The sequence below is a fragment of the Gobio gobio genome, assembly GCF_949357685.1.
Source record: "Gobio gobio genome assembly, chromosome: 1".
In the NCBI taxonomy this organism is placed as follows: Eukaryota; Metazoa; Chordata; class Actinopteri; order Cypriniformes; family Gobionidae; genus Gobio; species Gobio gobio.
In genome coordinates this window covers 7,213,790-7,234,220 of record NC_137097.1, presented here as the reverse complement: position 1 = coordinate 7,234,220, position 20,431 = coordinate 7,213,790, and the positions used below count along the sequence as shown (strand labels likewise).

Here is a 20,431-nt window from a genome sequence, read left to right as displayed (position 1 = left end):
ACATTTCAACAGTAGGTTAACCTGCTACTTCTGCTTTTGTTATCCAACATAATAATATTACAATATTAGTATAAAAAATAAAGTGCAACTAACTACTCTTCAGGTTTAATTAATAGTAGGTTTACCTGCTATTTTTGCTGTTGTTTTACAACATTAAAATAATACAAATACAATATTAATATCAAACATAAAGTGCAACCAACATTTCTTCAGGTTGAATAAACTGGCTGAACCTGCTACTACTCTCAGTTTATTAAACAAACAATATTTAACAAAGATAAAATGTAACCAACTACTCTTCAATGACTCTACAGATTTCTTTTTCAAAAATATCAACATGATCTGACCGCAGAACACTTCTCTGTGCGTTCACTATGTCTCCAGCAGTACTAAAACTCGCTCTGCTGGCACACTGGTGTCAGGAATGCACAGGTAACAAGCAAGGGTTGAAAGTACAGGTAAAACGTTACTAACTTAGCTCTTTCTCCTGGTGGCTTGATAATTTCTCACTCGTTGGCTTCTCTGCCATCCGCCATGCTATGTTTTGTTTTCTTAGCGCTGCTGCTGGTGCGTGCGTTGCGATGATGTCACAGATAGGCAGACTTAATCGAGTAACGTTTAACGGCTTTATCATTAAAAGTGCTAAGAAAAAATATCCATATAAAGTCTGACGTGCTTAAATCCAATGCGTTATTTCCCATGATCGATACAATCGATTGATTACCTTTTAAAACGATGTTAGATCGATATATGTCGTCCGGAAGGCCATCTTGCCGAGCACAGATTGATGTAGTTAGATCATAGGAAAATAAATCGATACATCGATGTAGTAGATGAATCGTTACACCCCTAATACATATATATATATATATACATACACACATATACATATATATATAATATATTTATTTTAGACGTGGAGGAAGCATGCTGCCCATCATAAATCAAAGCACGAGTCAGACAGGGGTTGGGGGAGAACACCGGGAAAGGTGACAATGGACGATATATTCGTCTGTATTTGCAATATACAAGCCGCAGTTCAGCTGCGTGCGACAAACGCTGCCAGTGTGAAAGCACAAAGGGTGAGCGCGGCTCCCGCGCTCCGCTCCTGCGCTGCTTACGCCCTGCTAACGCGTGCGGTGTGAAGCCGGCATGAGACACTGAAATGCTTCTCTGCAAAGTGTGCAGTTGGCCTGAGGTTCATCACGAGTTACTGGACAGACCCATTGATATCTTTTTTTCTATTCAGCTCTATATCTGGAGATCCTCTTGCGTTCAAACGGCGGGCGCGGCGCGAGCTTGATATGTTTTTAAAAAACCATGCAAGTTTACAGCTTATGTCCGCTATGGCAATAAAGCTGCTAAAACGCAACCACGCGCAAATTAACTTCTCTACTACTTATTGTGAATTTGATTTGTAACGCCACATCTTTTTTGAAGGTGTGCCTCCTATAAAAGTGTCCGCCGTCCAGGTGAAACAGTAGGCTATGCTATTTTTATTTACCCGCCACGGTGGCCGGTAGGTGAAGTGAGTTTACCCGCTACAACACAAAATCACCCGCATTTGGCTGGTGGCGGGTGCTAATTTCCATCCCTGATCTGAACAGACACATTAACAGCCCTTCATTCAAATTAAAAAGTTTATCACGCTAAATTTTCGCACTGAACATTCATTTTGGTGTGAACGGCCTTAATGTTGCACACATTTTAGGCAAGGCTTGTTTTCAAAAGTGATACGATTTCCTGTTCCTCAGTGACATCATGAATTTGGTCCGTCTTGTGTGTCGTCATTAGACAGCCCTGGCGCTCTGTGTCCTCTTCCTGTTTGCCGTCGTCCTTTTGTTCCTCGCCAAGTGTACGTCTGAGACACTGAAGCCAGCCGAGTCCCCAGGGGCGGCGCCGCGGGCAGAGTCACGTCAAAGGCAGCCGGCAGGGCTTCCCCGTGCCAGAGAGCTCTCGGCATTCCTGGTCGTTCTCATCACCACAGGGCCAAAGTACACGGAGCGTCGCAGTATTATCCGGAGCACCTGGCTGACCAAGAAGGATCCCGAAGTGCTCCACTGGTTTGTCATTGGCACAGAGGGCTTACCTGCCAAATACCTCCAGAACCTCGGAACCGAGCAGGTCCGTCACCATGACCTCCTCTTGCTCCCTAACCTCCGGGATTCGTACGAGAACCTCACACACACAGAAACTGCTTCACATGTACTCGTGGTTGGACCAAAACGTGGACTTTAAATTCGTTCTGAAGGCCGATGATGACACCTTTGCCCGCTTGGATCTCCTCAAAGAGGAGCTGAAGATCAAGAAGCCCAGTCGCCTTTACTGGGGCTTCTTCTCTGGCCGTGGAAGAGTGAAAACGGCCGGGAAATGGAAAGAAAGTACTTGGGATCTGTGCAACTTCTACTTGCCATATGCTCTGGGTGGGGGCTACGTGCTGTCCACCGACCTCGTGCACTACATACATCTTAACGTGGGGTTTCTAAAGATCTGGCAGAGCGAGGACGTATCCTTGGGTGCGTGGTTGGCCCCTGTGGACGTGAAGCGGCTTCACGATCCACGCTTCGACACGGAGTACAAGTCGCGCGGCTGCAGCAATAAGTATCTGGTCACACATAAGCAGAGTTTAGAGGACATGTTGGAGAAACATCAAACACTTCAGCGAGATGGGCACCTGTGCAAAGAGGAAGTCTAACTGAGGCTGTCCTATATTTATGACTGGGGCGTCCCACCTTCCCAGTGTTGCCAGTGGAAGGATGGCATCCCCTGACTCTTTGACACCTGTGATTCTTGTGCATTTTTTTCCCTCTTGCTATTTATTTATTTATTGTCAATGTCGACCTGAAACAGGTTACTTAACCTTTTGAAAAGGCTTTTGAAATGAGAAATATGAATGTGAGAAATCGTAAATGAGATGGTCTGACCTTATTAGGCTGATTCAACATGGAGTCAGTTGGGGGATTCTAGGAAAAGTGATCTTTGCAATCGGATGTTTCTGCTGTATTCCCTGCATACACCTTCTGTACTTGATGTCCACTGATAAAGTTTTCCAAGAAGTTCCTGAGAAGTTTTGAGTGTATATGTTGTAATAAATCAACATAAGAAATGTGAACCAGACAACGTTTATTAACAGGACAGAAACTTGAAGATAAATGATAAATGAACCTAAAGTATTTTTTCCATTTGTGATTAAAGAACCTGAGATGGTTTTCCTTGTTTTGCTCACAAATTTGCCATATGATGATAAACCTGTCTTGAGGACTTGGTCACCAGGTTTGGCAGTATTTTTTTGTAATTTATGTGAAGTGACAGAGTTGTAAATAATGTACCTCAGATTTTATTAAACATTTGTTGTTTTTACACCTCATCTATTGCCTTATATGAAGTTTATATTCAAAAGAAACTGTAATGCAGCTTCATAGCCTATAGGATGCCGTCACATCACCTTTGAATGCTGAAATTCCCTTGACGAAATGCATTCATCTCAATCAGAATCTGCACTGTAATTCCATGCAAATATCCCCACATTTCGCATCAGATTCAAGTTTGCTGAATTTTGAACACAAATTTGCTGCGTTTATCTTAGTCTGGGAGTGACTTCTGCTTCATGCATTGCGAAACTGATAAATGGACATTTTTGTCTGCAAAATTTCGCTTTTCCATGAAAAGACTTTGTCCACGTTAACTGGAAGTTGCAGATGACTTTACTTCTGTTGTTATGTATTTCAGAGTGAAACTGGATATTGAATAGCAGGTGGGGTTTAATTTTAGCACATGTCCTCATCTCTCATGAGACAAATAAGCAACCGCAGCTTCAAAACAAGCCCCTATATTATTTATTATCATCAATATTATATATATATATTTTTTTTTCACTTTTTATATAGATGATTTATTACAATGCTTGCAAGACAAAGCTGTAGATATTCCTGGTTAGGGTTTGTTATAAAACCTCTAATCTTAAGTATGAACCACTTAACATATAAACATTGTTTTGTATATAATTTCAGTCTGTGAGCTATCTATTTTTGTTTTTGTATTTTTGTACACTTTATCTCGTACATTTTTTTTTTTGGGAAAAATTTTAATATATATATTGTGTGTATACATATTACAAGTACAGTAAACATAAACATAAACAAGTATAGTAAAGGCCCACATGGAAATAAAAGTATAATCACTATAATCATCAATATTATTTTTGAACAATTATTTTTTTATCAAATGAGCCTGCAACATATTAAACTGAAACCTCTCTGAGTTTGAAAAGCAAAAACGGATTTGATTTTACAAAAACCAATGAATTGCAATGAAGGGCACTGGGCCTGTCGCGATTAGTCAACTGCGTCGACGCTGTTAATTAGTCGACGTCAATATTTTTAGTCGACTGGGGGGTACAATATGAAATTGTATGAGTAACTTACCGGTACTTTAAAAATGACAGCACTCTCCTAAGAGCAGTATTTCTTAATTTGCTTCGATGTGTAACAGCAGGGGTGAGGATGTGTGTGTGTGTGCTCTGCTTCCACAGTTCACTAAACAATGGAAGCAGAACAGACAAATATATACGTGCAGCTCAGGAAAAAGAAAGCAACAGAAACGCTTGCATTAGAAAATACAGTGCGGTCGGGACGTGCTCGCGCTGCCGGACTCTGCCGGACTCACCTGAAGCGCGCGCAGCCTCCCACACTCATTTCACTCAGACAGATTGCGACGTCAGTTTCACGGATTATTGCGTTTGAATGGTCAAAAATCTGTAAAAATGCACGTCCTGGCGAGTATTCAGGTAAACAGTCGGATATGTCTTCAGTGAACATACAGAGTTGAATGAGAAATCGGATGTGTTACAATGAGTTGGTCCGTGCAGCTCTTAAAGGGCCGGATCTAATATTCAGTGTGAAGCAGGGCAGGAACACGCTGGCCAAGTGAGCTTTTAGGGTTTTTAAAAAAATGGATAAAACAATGAATAGTAGGTTCTGTCATATTATTCAATTACGTTTACAATTTTGGTATTGTGACAACACTAAAAAGAATTTGCTGATATTCTCTCTCTTTTTTTTGTTATGTTGGTTTACAAATGTGTACCTTTTTACATTTTAACTCCTTTAGTTTTACATTTTGCCAAGGGCTTGTTTACATTTATACTTTTTTCATAGTACACTACTGAATGCCAAAGTAAATTAAATTGAAATGTTTTTAAAGGGTTAGTTCACCCAAAAATGAAATTTCTTCCATTAATGACTCACCCCAATGTTGTTCCACACCCGCAAGACCTCCGTTGATCCTCGGAACACAGTTTAAGATATTTTAGATTTAGTCCGAGAGCTTTCAGTCCTTTGAATGTAAGTTTGTGCACACTTTGCTGTCCACGTCCAGAAAGGTAATGAAAACATCATCAAAGTAATCCATATGTGACATCATTTGGTTAGTTAGACTCTTTTGAAGCGTCGACAATACATTTTGGTCCAAAAATAACAAAAACTACGACTCTATTAAGCATTGTCTTCTCTTCCGGTTTAGTTTGAATCCGCGTTCACGCACCACAGTGACGCTGCTGACGTAAGACGCTGTGACGTGTTATCTGGTGCGATAGCAGGGGTGCGATAGCAGATACCAGATAACACGTCACAGCGTCTTACGTCAGCAGCGGCACTGTGGCGCATGGACAGCAAAGTGTGCTTACACTTACATTCATCAGAAAGAAGAAAGTCATATACACCTATGGCTTGAGGGCAAGTAAATCATGGGGTAATTTTCATTTTAAAGTGAAGTACTCCTTTTAAGATTAACATTGTAATTGTTCACCACAATTCTAATGTGCGCTAAGCATGTAAATGCAGTACAATCTAAGATTTTAAAGTTTTAAAAAATTGGACCAGTAAAAATATGACTGGTTATTAAAAAAAGTTAATCTAAAAAACACGGAATGGTGATACAAAAGGTCATTTGTAAACTTTGAAAGCGTTCAAAGAGTCAAAGGTTTGCATATGGACTAAAGGTGAGAGGGCACAACACAAAATGAAAGTGAATAATATTCATGATAATGATTACTTCTGATAGAACAAGCAGTTCCTTGTGTAGGCATTTTGTTCTTCTGTTGTTGGTTCAATAGCCTGTGATGGTGATGTGTCTCAGGTTTTCCTGCACGCGAACAAACTCTGGCATGTTTTGTATGTGTTCTCTGCGTCTCAGCTCTTCCTGCTCGTACTGTAAGGAGAGAATCACAGGTCCAGTGAGTCTTCTAATTATTAATAATATAGAATTGAAATCTCTATATTTTTTTCTCTATATTTTATAAATGTCATTTATTTCAGCATTGTAAAACTAATCTATATGAACAGAGCGGTTTAGTCAAAATTTTCTAAAGAGACATGATCATTTTTTATAATGAACATATTGAATTTAGGCTTTTATTCACATATAAACATACATCAGCGAACATAAACAGAAGCTCAACCGAACCGGCTTGACGTGCAAGAATGAACCTCATTGGTTCTCGCTGAAGCTCAAACGTGCTGCGTAACACGAGAATGAACCTCATTGGTTCTTGCTGAAGCTCAAAGTGAGAATGAACCTCATTGCTCACTGGGTGACGTTCTTCTCATTACTTCATTTTAGTGCAAAATATGTTAAGAAATGTGCACTGTCTCTTTTTTCTGGGGCATGAGCGAACCCCCATTCACAAATTCTGTTTCTTAACGCTCGAATCATGCCAAAAAACTGCATTTTTCACAAGGGGGTAATCCAGCCCCCGGAATGCGTACCTTCCATAGGCGCGGCCATTGCTAACCAAGCCATCACCTGTTGTTAGCATCCCATTGACTCCCATTCATTTTGGCCTCACTTTGACAGTGAATATCTTTACATCTGAGGCGTTTAAAGACTCCATTCGTCCATTGTTTATTTCTAAACAATTACGACAATGTATAAAAGGCTCCATTACCTTTTATCTTACACTATCGCCCTGTTGAAGCTGTTTTTGTAAAATATAGGCTAACGATTGTGTCATAACCACGCGACTGTGTCGCGCTATTGAGCAAATTACCGTATAGACCCGAGGAGAAGCTCGTCTGCAATCTTTTACTGTCTATGAGGCAATCGGGGGGACGTGGAGGCATAAACGCAGATAGAGATGTTGCAGATCATGCTTCATTCATCAAAAGTTGCTCCTGCTCACCCTCTCTGTCTCTGCAAGATTCTGTGATTCAGATTTCACTTTGCACAACTACTAAAAGACTTGCTACTGTCAGACAGGTTGATCACGTCACATCTACGTCGTCAAGCTCAGTCTGAGGCTGCGCAGTACATCAGCCATCAGGAAGTGAGCGCTTCTATCCGACTTCAATTCTCTCCGTTGAAGTCTATGAGGTCGCTCTGTCCATTTCTTTTACTGTCTATGATTTTTCAGCCTGGACAAAACGAATGCGCATGCGCTGTCCTAAACACGTGTCTCAGAAGACGGCCTGTTTCTATAGCAACCGGAGCTTCTAACAGCAGCTGCAGTGACGCGATGACTTTACTAATCAACGTTTGGCGCTTTCATTTTGAAGGCGGGGCTTATTTGCCATATTGGGCGTTGCACTTTCTCCTATTCAAAAGTAATGAGAGTGCACCGTCTTTGCTATTAGTTACTTGAAAAGTCCAAACGTATTTATTTCTGTCTCTATCCTGACTGGGTTGGCATTGTAACAAGTGCCAAATAAATAAAATATTATTTAAAAAATTGTAAATGGAAATATGTGTAACTCAAAGTATTTGACTTTTATTTCAGCTTTTTGTGGCCTCAAACTGGAATATTGCAGTGTTTTCTCATTATTAATTTATCTGTGCACATCTTTTTTTATTCATGTGCCCTCATCTTTAATCAATCTTGAATCAAAATAACTTCCCCTCCCTCTTGCAGCGACATCTCTTCTCTTCTCTGATGACGAGGGCAGGGCAACCTGTCACTTACATGAGATCGACCAATCACAAACCACATCCATCCAATCAATTCCTCATGAAAGAAATCACATCCTGTCCTATTTGTTCTGATTCCAGATGTCATTTCCCTTGGATGTATGTCACAATAGGGAAGCAAATCTTGCAACTTTCGTTTCAGGTCGACATTAAAAAACAAAACAGTATACTGTCACAGTGCTGCTAAAATGAATATAATGTTGTCAACCGGCCGTGATTATACAAGCTCACACACACTTGCTAAGAGATTAGCCCGTCTGCATTGTTTTCTAGCTGCAGGTCATTCTGTGGTGATTCTGTTCGGATGGCAGAGGCCGTGGACTTGGTAAGAGGCCTGCTCGGATCTCTGTGGATTGGCCTTTTGGATCACTTAACTCACCCAGAGCATCACCACACACACCAAATCTTACAAGCGCCCTGTTTTAAACGGGTCAACTTTAATGGCCTGCTAATTTCTCAATACCGATTCGAAGGGTTGCAGCAGGGTGTAAACTGCCCAAGTGGGACGTGGAGAATGAAAGTCAAGTTTATCCTTCAGAGCATCTCCATGTATCCCAGTGGTAACACTTCTTCAATAAATCTATCATTATTTGCTATTGTTGTATATACAATATACACTCACCTAAAGGATTATTAGGAGCACCTGTTCAATTTCTCATTAATGCAATTATCTAATCAACCAATCACATGGCAGTTGCTTCAATGCATTTAGGGGTGTGGTCCTGGTCAAGACAATCTCCGGAACTCCAAACTGAATGTCAGAATGGGAAAGAAAGGTGATTTAAGCAATTTTGAGCGTGGCATGGTTGTTGGTGCCAGACGGGCCAGTCTGAGTATTTCACAATCTGCTCAGTTTCTGGGATTTTCACACACAACCATTTCTAGGGTTTACAAAGAATGGTGTGAAAAGGGAAAAGCATCCAGTATGCGGCAGTCCTGTGGGCGAAAATGCCTTGTTGATGCTAGAGGTCAGAGGAGAATGGGCCGACTGATTCAAGCTGATAGAAGAGCAACTTTGACTGAAATAACCACTCGTTACAACCGAGGTATGCAGCAAAGCATTTGTGAAGCCACAACATGCACAACCTTGAGGCGGATGGGCTACAACAGCAGAAGACCCCACCGGGTACCACTCATCTCCACTACAAATAAGGAAAAAGAGGCTACAATTTGCACAAGCTCACAAAAATTGGACAGTTGAAGACTGGGTCATTAATGTAGTAGAAATGTGAAAATATTTTTGAATTTGGTGCCTTCTAGACTGAGAAAAGCCAGAAAATGTATTTTTGTCTCATAGGAATGAAAGACAACAACTGCCAGAATGCACTTGCTTCGCTGCCCAACGAGGCCATTTTCATACTAATAAAACCATTCAGTTCGGTTAGAGAACAGACACTACAAATAAAAACTGTCTGTTCAATATAATGCGAGTACGCTGAGAGATTGTCACAGCACAAACACAGCAGGAGTCAGATTACATTCGTCACAATAGAGCGCAGCGGGCGCGTCAGTCGTTCACAGCGCGTGCTCAGTCTGAAGCCTTGTTGGTTTATTAATTATACTCGACGCGTCCGCAAGAGCGCAAGGGTTTCGCCAGGCGGTGTGCATTTTTTGTAACAGCGTGCGCGACTCCGCATCCGAAGATGCCCGAGTTCTAGGCGAATCTAGCAGAGCATAACGTCTCAGCACACCTGCCCCCAGTTAGCACATACAAATGAGGTGCTTATATTTACAAAATGAGCTGGGCTGCGACTGTGCATGATGTTAATGTGACTTAAAAGTCGTTTCAGAGTCAATGCCACAAATATGTAGCATATGAAGCAACGCCAAATCATGTTGGAAGCAAAGATGTCACAGGCAAGAAGACGGTCAACTGGTCACAGGTCGGTAGAGAGCAAGACTGCCGTAAAAACTTGTTACTATGGTTACACCCGCCAGCTAGCTGCTGCAAATGAGAATGTGGGCGTATCCTAACGGTCCAGAGCCACTTGGATTTGAACTATGAGACAGCGAGACGAAGCTAGCATCATGGAGGGATTGGATGATGTCGCAGTGTCGATTTTAAAGGGTATGTATGAAAATATTATTCTTTATCATATATAAACCTACGATTGCAGGCCTAATTGAAGCTTAAAAAAAGAAGCGAGTTGCTTCCTGGCGCTGCTCCACAGTGACCCGCTACAGCAGCACTGTGGACCTCGAACTTTCTCCCATTTGTCACATCACGCTCCTTCTTTCACCTGTTGTGTGAAGTGTTATGTGTGGTCGGTGAACTAAAGGAGCTGAATTGCGCTTTGGAAATAATGTTGTAAGTTATATTATGCTGTGTTCAAAAGCAGAATCTTCGCCTTACGTTTCTCGCGCCATTTTGTTCCCGCTAAATTCATAAACTGTGAAGACTAGTCAACTAATGGCGACAAATAACAATGGTTGGTCACTAGAAAAATTCTTACCTAATTTGAATTAAGTTTCAACTTCTAATCCATAGTTTTCACATGCTTATAGGAATGCCCACCTGTAGGGCAAAAAAAATGCTTTCCTCATTGCCCACCAGTCATTTTTACCAGGTGTGTAGTCAGCATTATTGCGGTAAAACAGTGATATTAAAATACCAAATTCAATATACAACTTATTGATGTTGCATACTTTGTACAGGAAAGCAGATGAACGCAGAATATTAATGCAAAGCGAGGTTTCTCGTTAGGCGTTTTCCCCATCGAAACCCATTATAAAGAAAACATGTTGCGTTCATATTCTTGCCTCATCTACTCGCCTGTACATAGTATGCATCATCAAAAAGGTGTAAACTGAATTTTATCTTTTAATATAACTGTTTTTGTACATTACTGCACTTTGTATTAAGGGTTGGTTGCACTAATAAGTTGCACTTCACCTGTCGTCAGTTCACCCTTCATCTGCTGCTTGATCAGCTCTATTACGTTTTTACTGCGTAATTAATGTGTTTAAAATTAAGTGGTGCAACAACTCGATTTAAAATAAAACCCATATCAACAAATCCTAGATTAACGTTAAATTTTGCTTAATTTAATCCTTATTAAGCGTTAAGCATTTAAAAGCGTCCTGCTGTTTTCAGTGATTGAAATACTGCAGCAGGTGCTGTATATGGATCATAAGTGCCCAAAACGTGCATCTTGTTCACATATTTTTGTTTTAAGATGGAAATTTGACAGGCTTGTGCTGCAGTTCTATGGAGTACTGAAAACTATGGATAGTCTCATGCAGTTTCATTTCTAGGGCCCTCATCTATGTTGTCTTCCATTGTTTTCATAGCTGCAAACATCACAGAGACAATGATGAGCACCCTGTCTCGTGAAGATTTGCGGGATCTTTTCCCAGGCCCAGAGACCTTTATACGGAGAAAGGCGGTCTGGCGTGCCTGTCATGATGTATCTGAGGAGGTCAGTTTCTCAGTTAAGTGGCCTAAACTAACCACATATTTAAAGGAACATGCCGATTTTTTTGGGACTTCAGCTTTTACTGTATCCCCCAGAGTTAGATAAGTCCATACATATCCTTTTTATCTCTGTGCGTGCGGTAAATCTGACGCACCCACCGCTAGCCTAGCTTAGCACAAAGACTGAAAGTAAATTGCTACAGCTAGCATACTGCTCCCAATAAGTGACAAAATAACGCCAACATTTTCCTATTTACATGTAGTGATGTGTATGGTCACAGCGTGTACAAATAACGAGGTCACATGAGATGCAGCCATCTTCTTACAAAATACAAACTGGGAACTATTTTCTCAGAATGCAAAGCACTGCTACTTCTGTGGAATGATTTGCTCGCAGCCCATGATAAGCCCCGTGTCGAGGAGCAGAGAGTTCGCTCAGAGTGTTGCGCTAAACACTCCGCCCAGCAGTGCTTCGCCTTCTGAGCAGTGTAAATTTCGTTGACGAATAATTTTCATCAACCACCTTTTTTCACAGATGAAAACGAGACGATAACTAAAAATAAAAACTAGTGTTGGATGACAAAAACCATGACAGAAATCTACTGTTATTTTCGTCAACGAATACAAACGAGACGAAAATTTTAGGGAGGAACGATTAGAGAAGAGATCCAGTCAGAACTGATGTCATGTGTAAAAGATGCGTACATTTGAACTATAACGTGCGGATCTAACCGTGGGGAAAACATAGGGGGGAAACGTGGCACTGTAGTGCTTCAGAGCGGCTCAATCAGTAAATAACATACATTTATGCTAGGCAATTGTTTATGAACTAATGCTGAGGAATAATGAAAATGTTTACTTCACAATTTTTATATAGTAATGTGATTTAGAGGTTGTAACAATGCATATTTTATCTCCCTCATCTGAACTTGAATGAGCAGCTGCAATAAGGCGCAGGCATTTCAAAATAAGAGTCCCGGTGCATTTCCAGCTTGTTTATAATTAGAAGTCATGCAATATATATTCGCTTTTGTTTACACAATGCACTGTATTCATTCCCATTTAATTAATAGAAAGACAAGTATTTGACACATAATCTTTTCATTTTACCCATATAAGCAATTGAGGTGTATTGGTGCATAAAATACTTGAATCTGTGTGGAAGTTTATATGAAATTTGAAGATTTACCCTCAAGGTGTGAAGGCCAAAAAGAATAAAAAAGTACCTTGTTCAGAGTCTCCCTTTTTCTTTTTTTTGGTTTGGCTTGGTCTTGGTGTTGGCTCTTCCAAGTCATCTTCTGAGCTATCAGCCTCAATCTCTTGACTTTGACGGTGACGTCTGAGAGTGTGGGATGAACCTGTACCTGTGCCTGTACCTGTCTCTGTCCCTGTCCATGAACCTGTCAACAAGTTTTGTAAATTCAAGTTTTCCTTCACATAGCCCTAAGGCCCTAACTGCATAAAACAAACAAATATCTACTGGGTCTTGGCTAACCATTATCTGCACTATCTGCATGTTTGCATCCTCTGCTGTGGTCAGTGGGCTCAGGAATGGGGTCCTCGTCATCACTACTTTCCTCACTGCTGCTTTCCTCCTGTGGTGATGGTTGGTAATTGCCATCCAGGATGGGATCATCGTTGTCAGACACGTCCAAATCTGAGTTGTATCCATCAATTAACCCAAATAGCTCCAATGCTCTTAGCACAGAAAAACGCTCTGGAAATAAAAACATGATCAAATCAAATACAAATTTATTTAATTTATGTATATAGGTTTGCATTATTTATTTGTTATTTATTCCAATGGGATAATATGCAAGCTAATTTATATGTGCACATTTTTACTAGCATATTACATTTTTTACATTTTCAACCCAACTAATTTAAGTATGTATGTATGTAATTAGTTATTTAATTGTTATGTATTTAATTGGGACCATGCACAGCTTTTTAGCTGCATCAGAGCTAGCTTTTTCCCCATTTTACATGTGTGCATGTTTAATAGCATACTAGCTGTTTCGAGGAGCTTCAGTCCATAAGTACATGTACGTGTACATCATGTTTAGTGACCTAGAAAGTTGCTAGTTTTACACTTTTTTTTCAAATTTGCATGTCATGACAAATATACAATGATTTTATAAATATCTAAATCAGAATAAGCCATTAAATATGACAGAACTTCTTACCTGGTCGACGTTTATGTGTGGAGCTACCACTTGAATCTTCCCTTGTGTTCGCCGCCATTTTGAATTTAGACCAGTGTGTTATACACTTCTGAAACCACCAGATGGCAGTGTAAGTATGCCCATACATGTCCATAACCAATTCACCACCAATTCAGCAGTGAACACAATTGTGGACATGAGAGCTAAAATGTGCTGTCCACGTATGTGGCCACTAAGCCCTAAGAGGTTAAGTTGGCAGCAGCACATTGAGCTAACAGTGTTTTTGGAACAGGCATGGTAGTCTACATGTGTTCAATTCAGTTTAGATTCATTGATAGGTGTTCAGTTGATATAAGCGATTTCACCCCTAAAATGGAACATTGCTTATTTATACGTGTGCAGAGCTGTCAAAGCTACATTGCATTTTGTGTTGTCACAAAAAACAAAAATGTTGTTTTTTGCAGGGGCCTATACCATGAAGCCGGTTTAGCTGGCTAGCCAGATATGTTTAAGCTTAGTTTGTGCCAATCCTGGGTTTTAGGTACTATGAAAGTAGCTCGGCTTTAATCGGTGTTAGTTGCCATGGTATCTTACGCTGCACGGCTAACCTGCTCCGGGGCAGGTTATGTTCTGGATTCGAGATCTGAGATTTAAGTTTGACCAATCAGCTGTGAGCAAAATAATATATATATAGATGACGTAACTAATTCCCAGCGTATTTGCAATGGCTTCACCTTTTCTACCAAATCCTGTGGACATCTCCGCACAAATTGTTAGAAGAGCACTTCGTAGAGAGAGAGTTTTTAGGGACAGACAAAATCCCCTTGACTTTCCTGATACGTACTTGTATGAAAGGTACAGATTTTCCGTAGAAGGAATCGGTTATATTTGCGAACTTCTTGAGCCGCACATAACAAATGTGACTCGTCGAAGCCATGCCCTTACTGTACCGCAAATGGTATGTATTGCGTTGCGTTTTTTTGCAAGTGGTACATACTTGTACGCGGTCAGTGATGCAGAGAACCTTGGGAAAAACACGGTTTGTCGAACCATTCGCAAGGTGGTCCTTGCACTGCAGGGGTACATAAATGGCTTCATTGTGTTCCCAGGACATTTATCGACCATGTCCATAAAAGAGGGCTTTTATAAAATTGCCAGTAAGATATATTGATAGGGTGACGTATGAACAATTTAACCGTTCACATTCAGGTTCTTTTTTTCTTTCCAAAAGGCAGATTTTACTTAGAGTACTTATATATATTATAGGCTACATTAGCTACATATTAAGAATGATTTGAAATCTTTTTATTTTTAAATCCTATGATAGGATTCCCTAGAGTCATAGGAGCAATAGGCTGCACACATGTTGCAATCTCCACAGCTCTAGGAGAACATGAGGCTAACGCAAATGGCAAACTCCTGACTTTGGTGAAAGGAACAAAAGGCGTGGCTAATCGGATTGTTTCCAAGTTTCTTCTGTTTAGATCAATTCCTTACTTCTCATCCAAATACAAGGTGAAAGAAGAGGTGTTACGGTTCTGTTCTGATTTGAACAAGTACCCAAGGGTTCAAAATATCTGACAAATGTGACAATACCTCGCTACTTGACAATGGAAGCGTGCACATTGTTACACAGGAAGAACAGGCTGCCTTCTGTGCCTCTCACGTGTGCATACCTGATGAGGTTGTAGTGCACAAAGGCATGATCAAAGGAGGCCTGGTGTATACTAGCAGAGACTACACCCAATCTCACAGACGAGATGAATGCTATGTGAAACTAACTGATGGAACATGTGGGGTGATCAATACATTTCTTTCTCTGGCGAGGATGATCACGTAGCATTATTAATAACAATATTTGAGGCAGCTTCAGCCTTTCCACTACCACAACCTTGTGGTTTTGTTCCACACATTTCCATTGTGCAATGCTTGGGGTCGCCTAAAACAGAGTTAGTTTCCTTCAGAGGAAATGCATGGGCATCAAAGTGCAAGGCAAATTGTGTGTGTGTGTGTGTGTGTGTGTGTGTTGACTAATATTAAGTGAAGGTATGTTAACTAAAGATGTTTTGCCAATATCAGTCTATAATTTTCAGTAAAATGCAGCATATATGGAAAGAAATGTAACTGACAGGTTAATGTAAAGTTAGTATAGTTTTCTTTGTTGTTTGTTTGTTCATTATTTTGCAGTACTCTTTTGGTTTTCATAAAATATTACATTTGAGTCGCTCCTTTTTATCTTTACTTGATCTAAAAGAAACCTTTTGACAGTGTTTTAAATCATTTTCCCAGATAGCAATGAGTCGGCGGACCACCGGCGGTGATCCGGCGGCTGTAGAAGCGTCAGAATTGCGTAATCGCAAACACGTTTGACGGCGCTTCCTACCGCCTTCGTTCCGCCGCCGGCCCGCAGGCAAACCGCCGTTCCGCCGCCTTTATACCAAAAGGCGGCCCGTCGGAGGCAAACGCTATTTTCGAGCGATCTGCCTCCGCTTATTGTGTAATAAATAATATATATATTTATTTATTTATTTATTATTCATATATTTGTAACATGCAGTTTATGATGGATAATAATTGAACAAACCAGATAAATTCCCATTTGGCATTTTTATTCCACATTTCAAAGTACATTAACTGTCAATGATACAAGATAATATAAATGAAATATAAATAACAGACAATAAATAAGCTTAAATAGGCCTATAAATAACAAAAAACATTTTTACTAAAGAACCTGCATGTTTCCAATTAAATTTTGGTTCAAAAAAAAAAAAAAAACAGCCTTACAAGCAAATTATAACACTTACAATATTTGTTAATAACAAAGAGGTCAGCTCTGGGATGAAAAGAATTACCATTAAATATTATATCAAATAATGAGGATATTTGGTACCAAAGAATGTGCAGGATACCAAATAAATCGAGGTATAACATCACATTTAACAAGCCATTTCTAACAATAGGATAAATGGTAATAATTTAGAGTAAAGCTCTGGAGAAGAATAGAACAGTAGTAGAACAGAACATTATAACAAGCCTGACTATGGGTTCTCCGGTTTTCCCCGACCTCCAGAATGAGGCAGCGCAAATTGGCTTATCTTCAGTGATTTCTTGTGCGCCTATATAATGGACAAACAACCTCGCCATCCCATATCTATCCAAGGAGCTGCCTTCAAGGCAGGGTCACAGGGAATAAAAAAAAGTAATTTCCACAGTGAACAGTGTGGATTGGGTGAGTGTAGCCTGAAACTTCTGGCTTCTTTAGGGGTCTTGATGTTACTGACTGCAGGATAAAGAAAGGGTTCCAGGTGTCAGTAGTCAGCCTAGGTGTAAGAGGTCGGCTGTGGGTCCCTCTCAGCTGTGCGCGTCTTTTTCCACCTTCACGATCAGATGCTCCTTTCAGGTAACGCATAACGTTAACCTGGACCGCCTCATCAGTGGCATCCTGGGTTGCCGGGTTCTTCCGGATGGCTCCTGTAGAAAATACAGATCTGTCATTCCATTTGAATGGCATAAGGCCACACACATCTACTTAAATATATAACAAATTTATATATTTATATATATTACTTTGAACAATGGTCTTCAGGAACATGTCTCTAAAACATGCTTTATCCCCTACACCAGTCCAGGTTGTATTAATGGAAAGGTGATTAGAGAAGATACTCTGAAGTATTCGCCACACGGTTGTCTTTAGGTCCCTCCCACATTTGATTGCCAAAAACCGAAGCTGAAAATACAAAAAAGTGTTACAAATTACATATCTCTGAAGCTTCTCATACATAAATATAAAAATGTGACAGGCTGTGGATTCAGACTGTAGAATATGCAGTGTACAATCTTAAATTTTACTTTTTAGATTACCCTACAGCATTATAAACAAAATCAGCACACTTACAAATCGTTCCTGGAGCTCTTTATCCTGCCTCAAACTGTTGTCAAGCAACGCCAAATGGGTTGTCTAGGGGGAGTAACAGACCCCCTGGCAGGGATAACTCTCCAAAAGACACATTGGCACTGAAATGTTGCCGCATAGTGTCCATTTTATTGTCCATGCTACGCACAACATCGCCAAACTCTACAAGACGTCGCAGCATTAGTGTCTGATCTGCACCTACAGGGGTTCACAGAATAAAAGAATAAAGCAGTCAGTCCTGGTCCCTCAACTACTAAACTATGACATTTACAACTAGGTCTACTACATGTACAGGTGGCCCCAGTGGGAATTAAACCAACAACCACAGGTGTTGTTTGCAAGTTGTACCTGATTGCCCAGTACGAGCAAACGTCGTCAATATTGTCCCAACTTGCTTCACCTGCTCTTGAATTGAGCCGCTGTCATCCGAAGCTACAAAATGAAAGGCATTTGGTAATTTTGGACCTACATCACAGTCAAAAAAGTAAAATTTAAGAAAGAGTGCATTTTCTCACCTGCTCGTGCATTGCTTTCCCTCAGGGCTTGGTTCTCATTCTGGAAATCTACATAAATATTTTATTTTAATATATATATATATATTATATATATAAATAAAACAACAACTACAGGCACAATTTTCCATACTGTTAAAGTTTCCAACAGCTGCAATTTCCTGTTTGTCCATCTCAACTCCTTTCAATATTCTTCTCCTTATAGCCCAGTAACTAGACATTGTGACTAACAATTTATTTACCTTGAAAGCCGAAACGATTGTCCAACAGTAGGTCTCTTGGATGAAGATAACCGATTGTGCTCTGGTCAAGGTATCTGCAAGAAAATGTGAACAAAACCGCATTGTTAACGTTATATACAGAATATACAGTAGCTATGCTGTGGGGGGAAAAACTGGTCAGCCAAATGTGGAACAGTAAAATGTATTCATTCAGTGTAGTGATTCAAGTAAACTGCATTGTCCTCAAACATAAAAAGTACAGCAGTTCAGAGAAATAACTCATAAATCACCTTAAATGCTAGAAGAACAGTAGCAACACAGCACATGTTAGCTAACACTTGCTAGAACTGACCTAGCAGCATGCTTGTTCGGACTAACAAAATAATTTAAATAACCTATATACATTCTGTTTTATTAGAAAACACCAAAAGTTAAACTTAAGTCTTTCTAGATGTAAAGCTTTGGCTAACTTACCTACAGTAGCTAGATACATTTTAACATGTAGAACATGCTTGAACTCAGTGAGTAAAAAAGGCGAAACAGCACGTGTTAGCTAACACTGTGCATTGTGCACTATATCAGCGTGCGTGTCGGAACAAACTAATTAAAACAACCTACCGGTATATACATCAAAAATGAACATAATATTGTGTTACACAAAAAGGAAACATGTACTTACTTAAACGCTCGTAGTCGTGGATATTTTCTGATCTCCTCTCTTCAAATACTAAAACCGTGTGATGAGTTGCCGGCCGCTGTTGGTAAATCTGTTTCATATGTTTTACCGGTTTGTCTTCCGTCTTTTTTAGGTATACTGCCCCTCTCGGCCGGTGGAGGTACTTCTCTGTTTTGTTTTATTTTATTTTTATTTAAATTAGTACATGTATAGACAAGTACAATACAAAAAGTACAATGAGAGAAAAATAAAAATAATAAAGCATTGTGGTACAGTTCCGAATAAGTAGAACAAAGAATAACAACAAATGTCACACTGTATATAAAATAAATAATAAAAATAAGAATTCTGAGATAGAAAATACTTTATAATATTAAGGCAGTCACATGAAATTGAAAAGCTTTCAGGTTTCTGTTTTTGTAAGCTTTTTGTTTTGCGACCTCATGTTTGAGAGGGTTTCAAAGTATATTGTAAAAATCAGCTTTATAAGAGGTAATATTAGAGGGCTTCTTTTGAGTTATTCTTGTCTTATGAATGTAGAATTTTTCCTAAATAATTAATAATATATTTTTGTTTTTCAGAAAAATATGGGTTTTGAAAACAAAGTAAAATGTCATGAAGTTCTAAGTTCTAATTTTTTGTCATGTCTATTTTAAAGTCAGTCCAAAAAGAAATAGAAAAAGGGCAATACAAAAATAAGTGTTATCCTAAAATGAACTTTCAAACTTTCTTAACCCTCCTATTATGCTAAAAAAAAAAAAAGTATTACATCCATTATGGGTCAAATTGACCAACACTGTTGAAACACACTCAACATGCAAATAATCAAGTGAAAATTTAAATGTAATTTCCTAAACCTAACCTTATCATGGAATCAAGAGTCAAGAATCTGTTATAAACCCTAATGGCTTTGGAGCAAAAAAAACGAATATTTGATATAATTCACATATAGGCTATTATGATTTTATAATCGCTTCAAATGTGAGAACTAGTTAAAATGCTGTCAGTTCCACTCTGTTTCCCAACAAGCCAAACATAGCCAACGTGGCTGGTCGAATTTGAGAGTAGAAATCCTTGTATTTCACAGCGGCTGGCCGCCAGCCGGCCGCGGTCCATTAGGCGGAGGCAACCGCCAGAGAAAATGAAGCCGGCGACCCGCCGGCTAGTCGGCCGCGGCATCTCGCAAGAAATGGGAGTGACGTATTCGGCGGCAAACGTTTCATCACCGCCAGCGGGACGCACCTATAGCCGACAGCTTAGGGCCGGCGGCAAAAAGAAGCCGTGCCGATATTTTTTGCTATCTGGGATAAAGCTAGACCTGAAAGTTTGAAAAAGTTAATTTAAAGTTTAAAGGTTTGAAGTTTACAGTTTTTCACAATCACTATGACAATTCTTTCAATACTTTTAACAAATTTCCTAAACTCTTTAACGCACCAACAGAACACAATTGGCAAAACGGTTAATTTCATGCTCAAAATCACACATCGTAAACTAAACTCCAACACTAATTTTCAAAATACAATAATTCACTAAAACAATACACTATTGTAGCAACTCCAATTAATTA

At 39.7% G+C, this 20,431-nt stretch overlaps 1 protein-coding gene and 2 pseudogenes across 3 annotated transcripts in view; all 3 read left to right on the top strand.

The window, feature by feature from the left end:
- LOC307143792 overlaps window positions 1–20,431 on the top strand; it is an 838,852-nt pseudogene that overhangs the window by 55,006 nt on the left and 763,415 nt on the right. The gene's annotated exons all lie outside the window — the stretch shown is intronic.
- Window positions 1,762–2,770, top strand: LOC307138344 (beta-1,3-galactosyltransferase 6-like; annotated as a pseudogene). The gene has a single exon. The product of its transcript is annotated as a beta-1,3-galactosyltransferase 6-like (transcript).
- On the top strand, window positions 14,264–15,379 carry LOC307135504 (putative nuclease HARBI1; the record flags this gene model as incomplete). Its single annotated transcript, XM_079832007.1, has 3 exons — window positions 14,264–14,696; window positions 14,867–15,054; window positions 15,176–15,379. 3 exons carry the CDS (start codon window positions 14,264–14,266, stop codon window positions 15,377–15,379), a joined length of 825 nt encoding a protein of 274 aa, XP_079688133.1.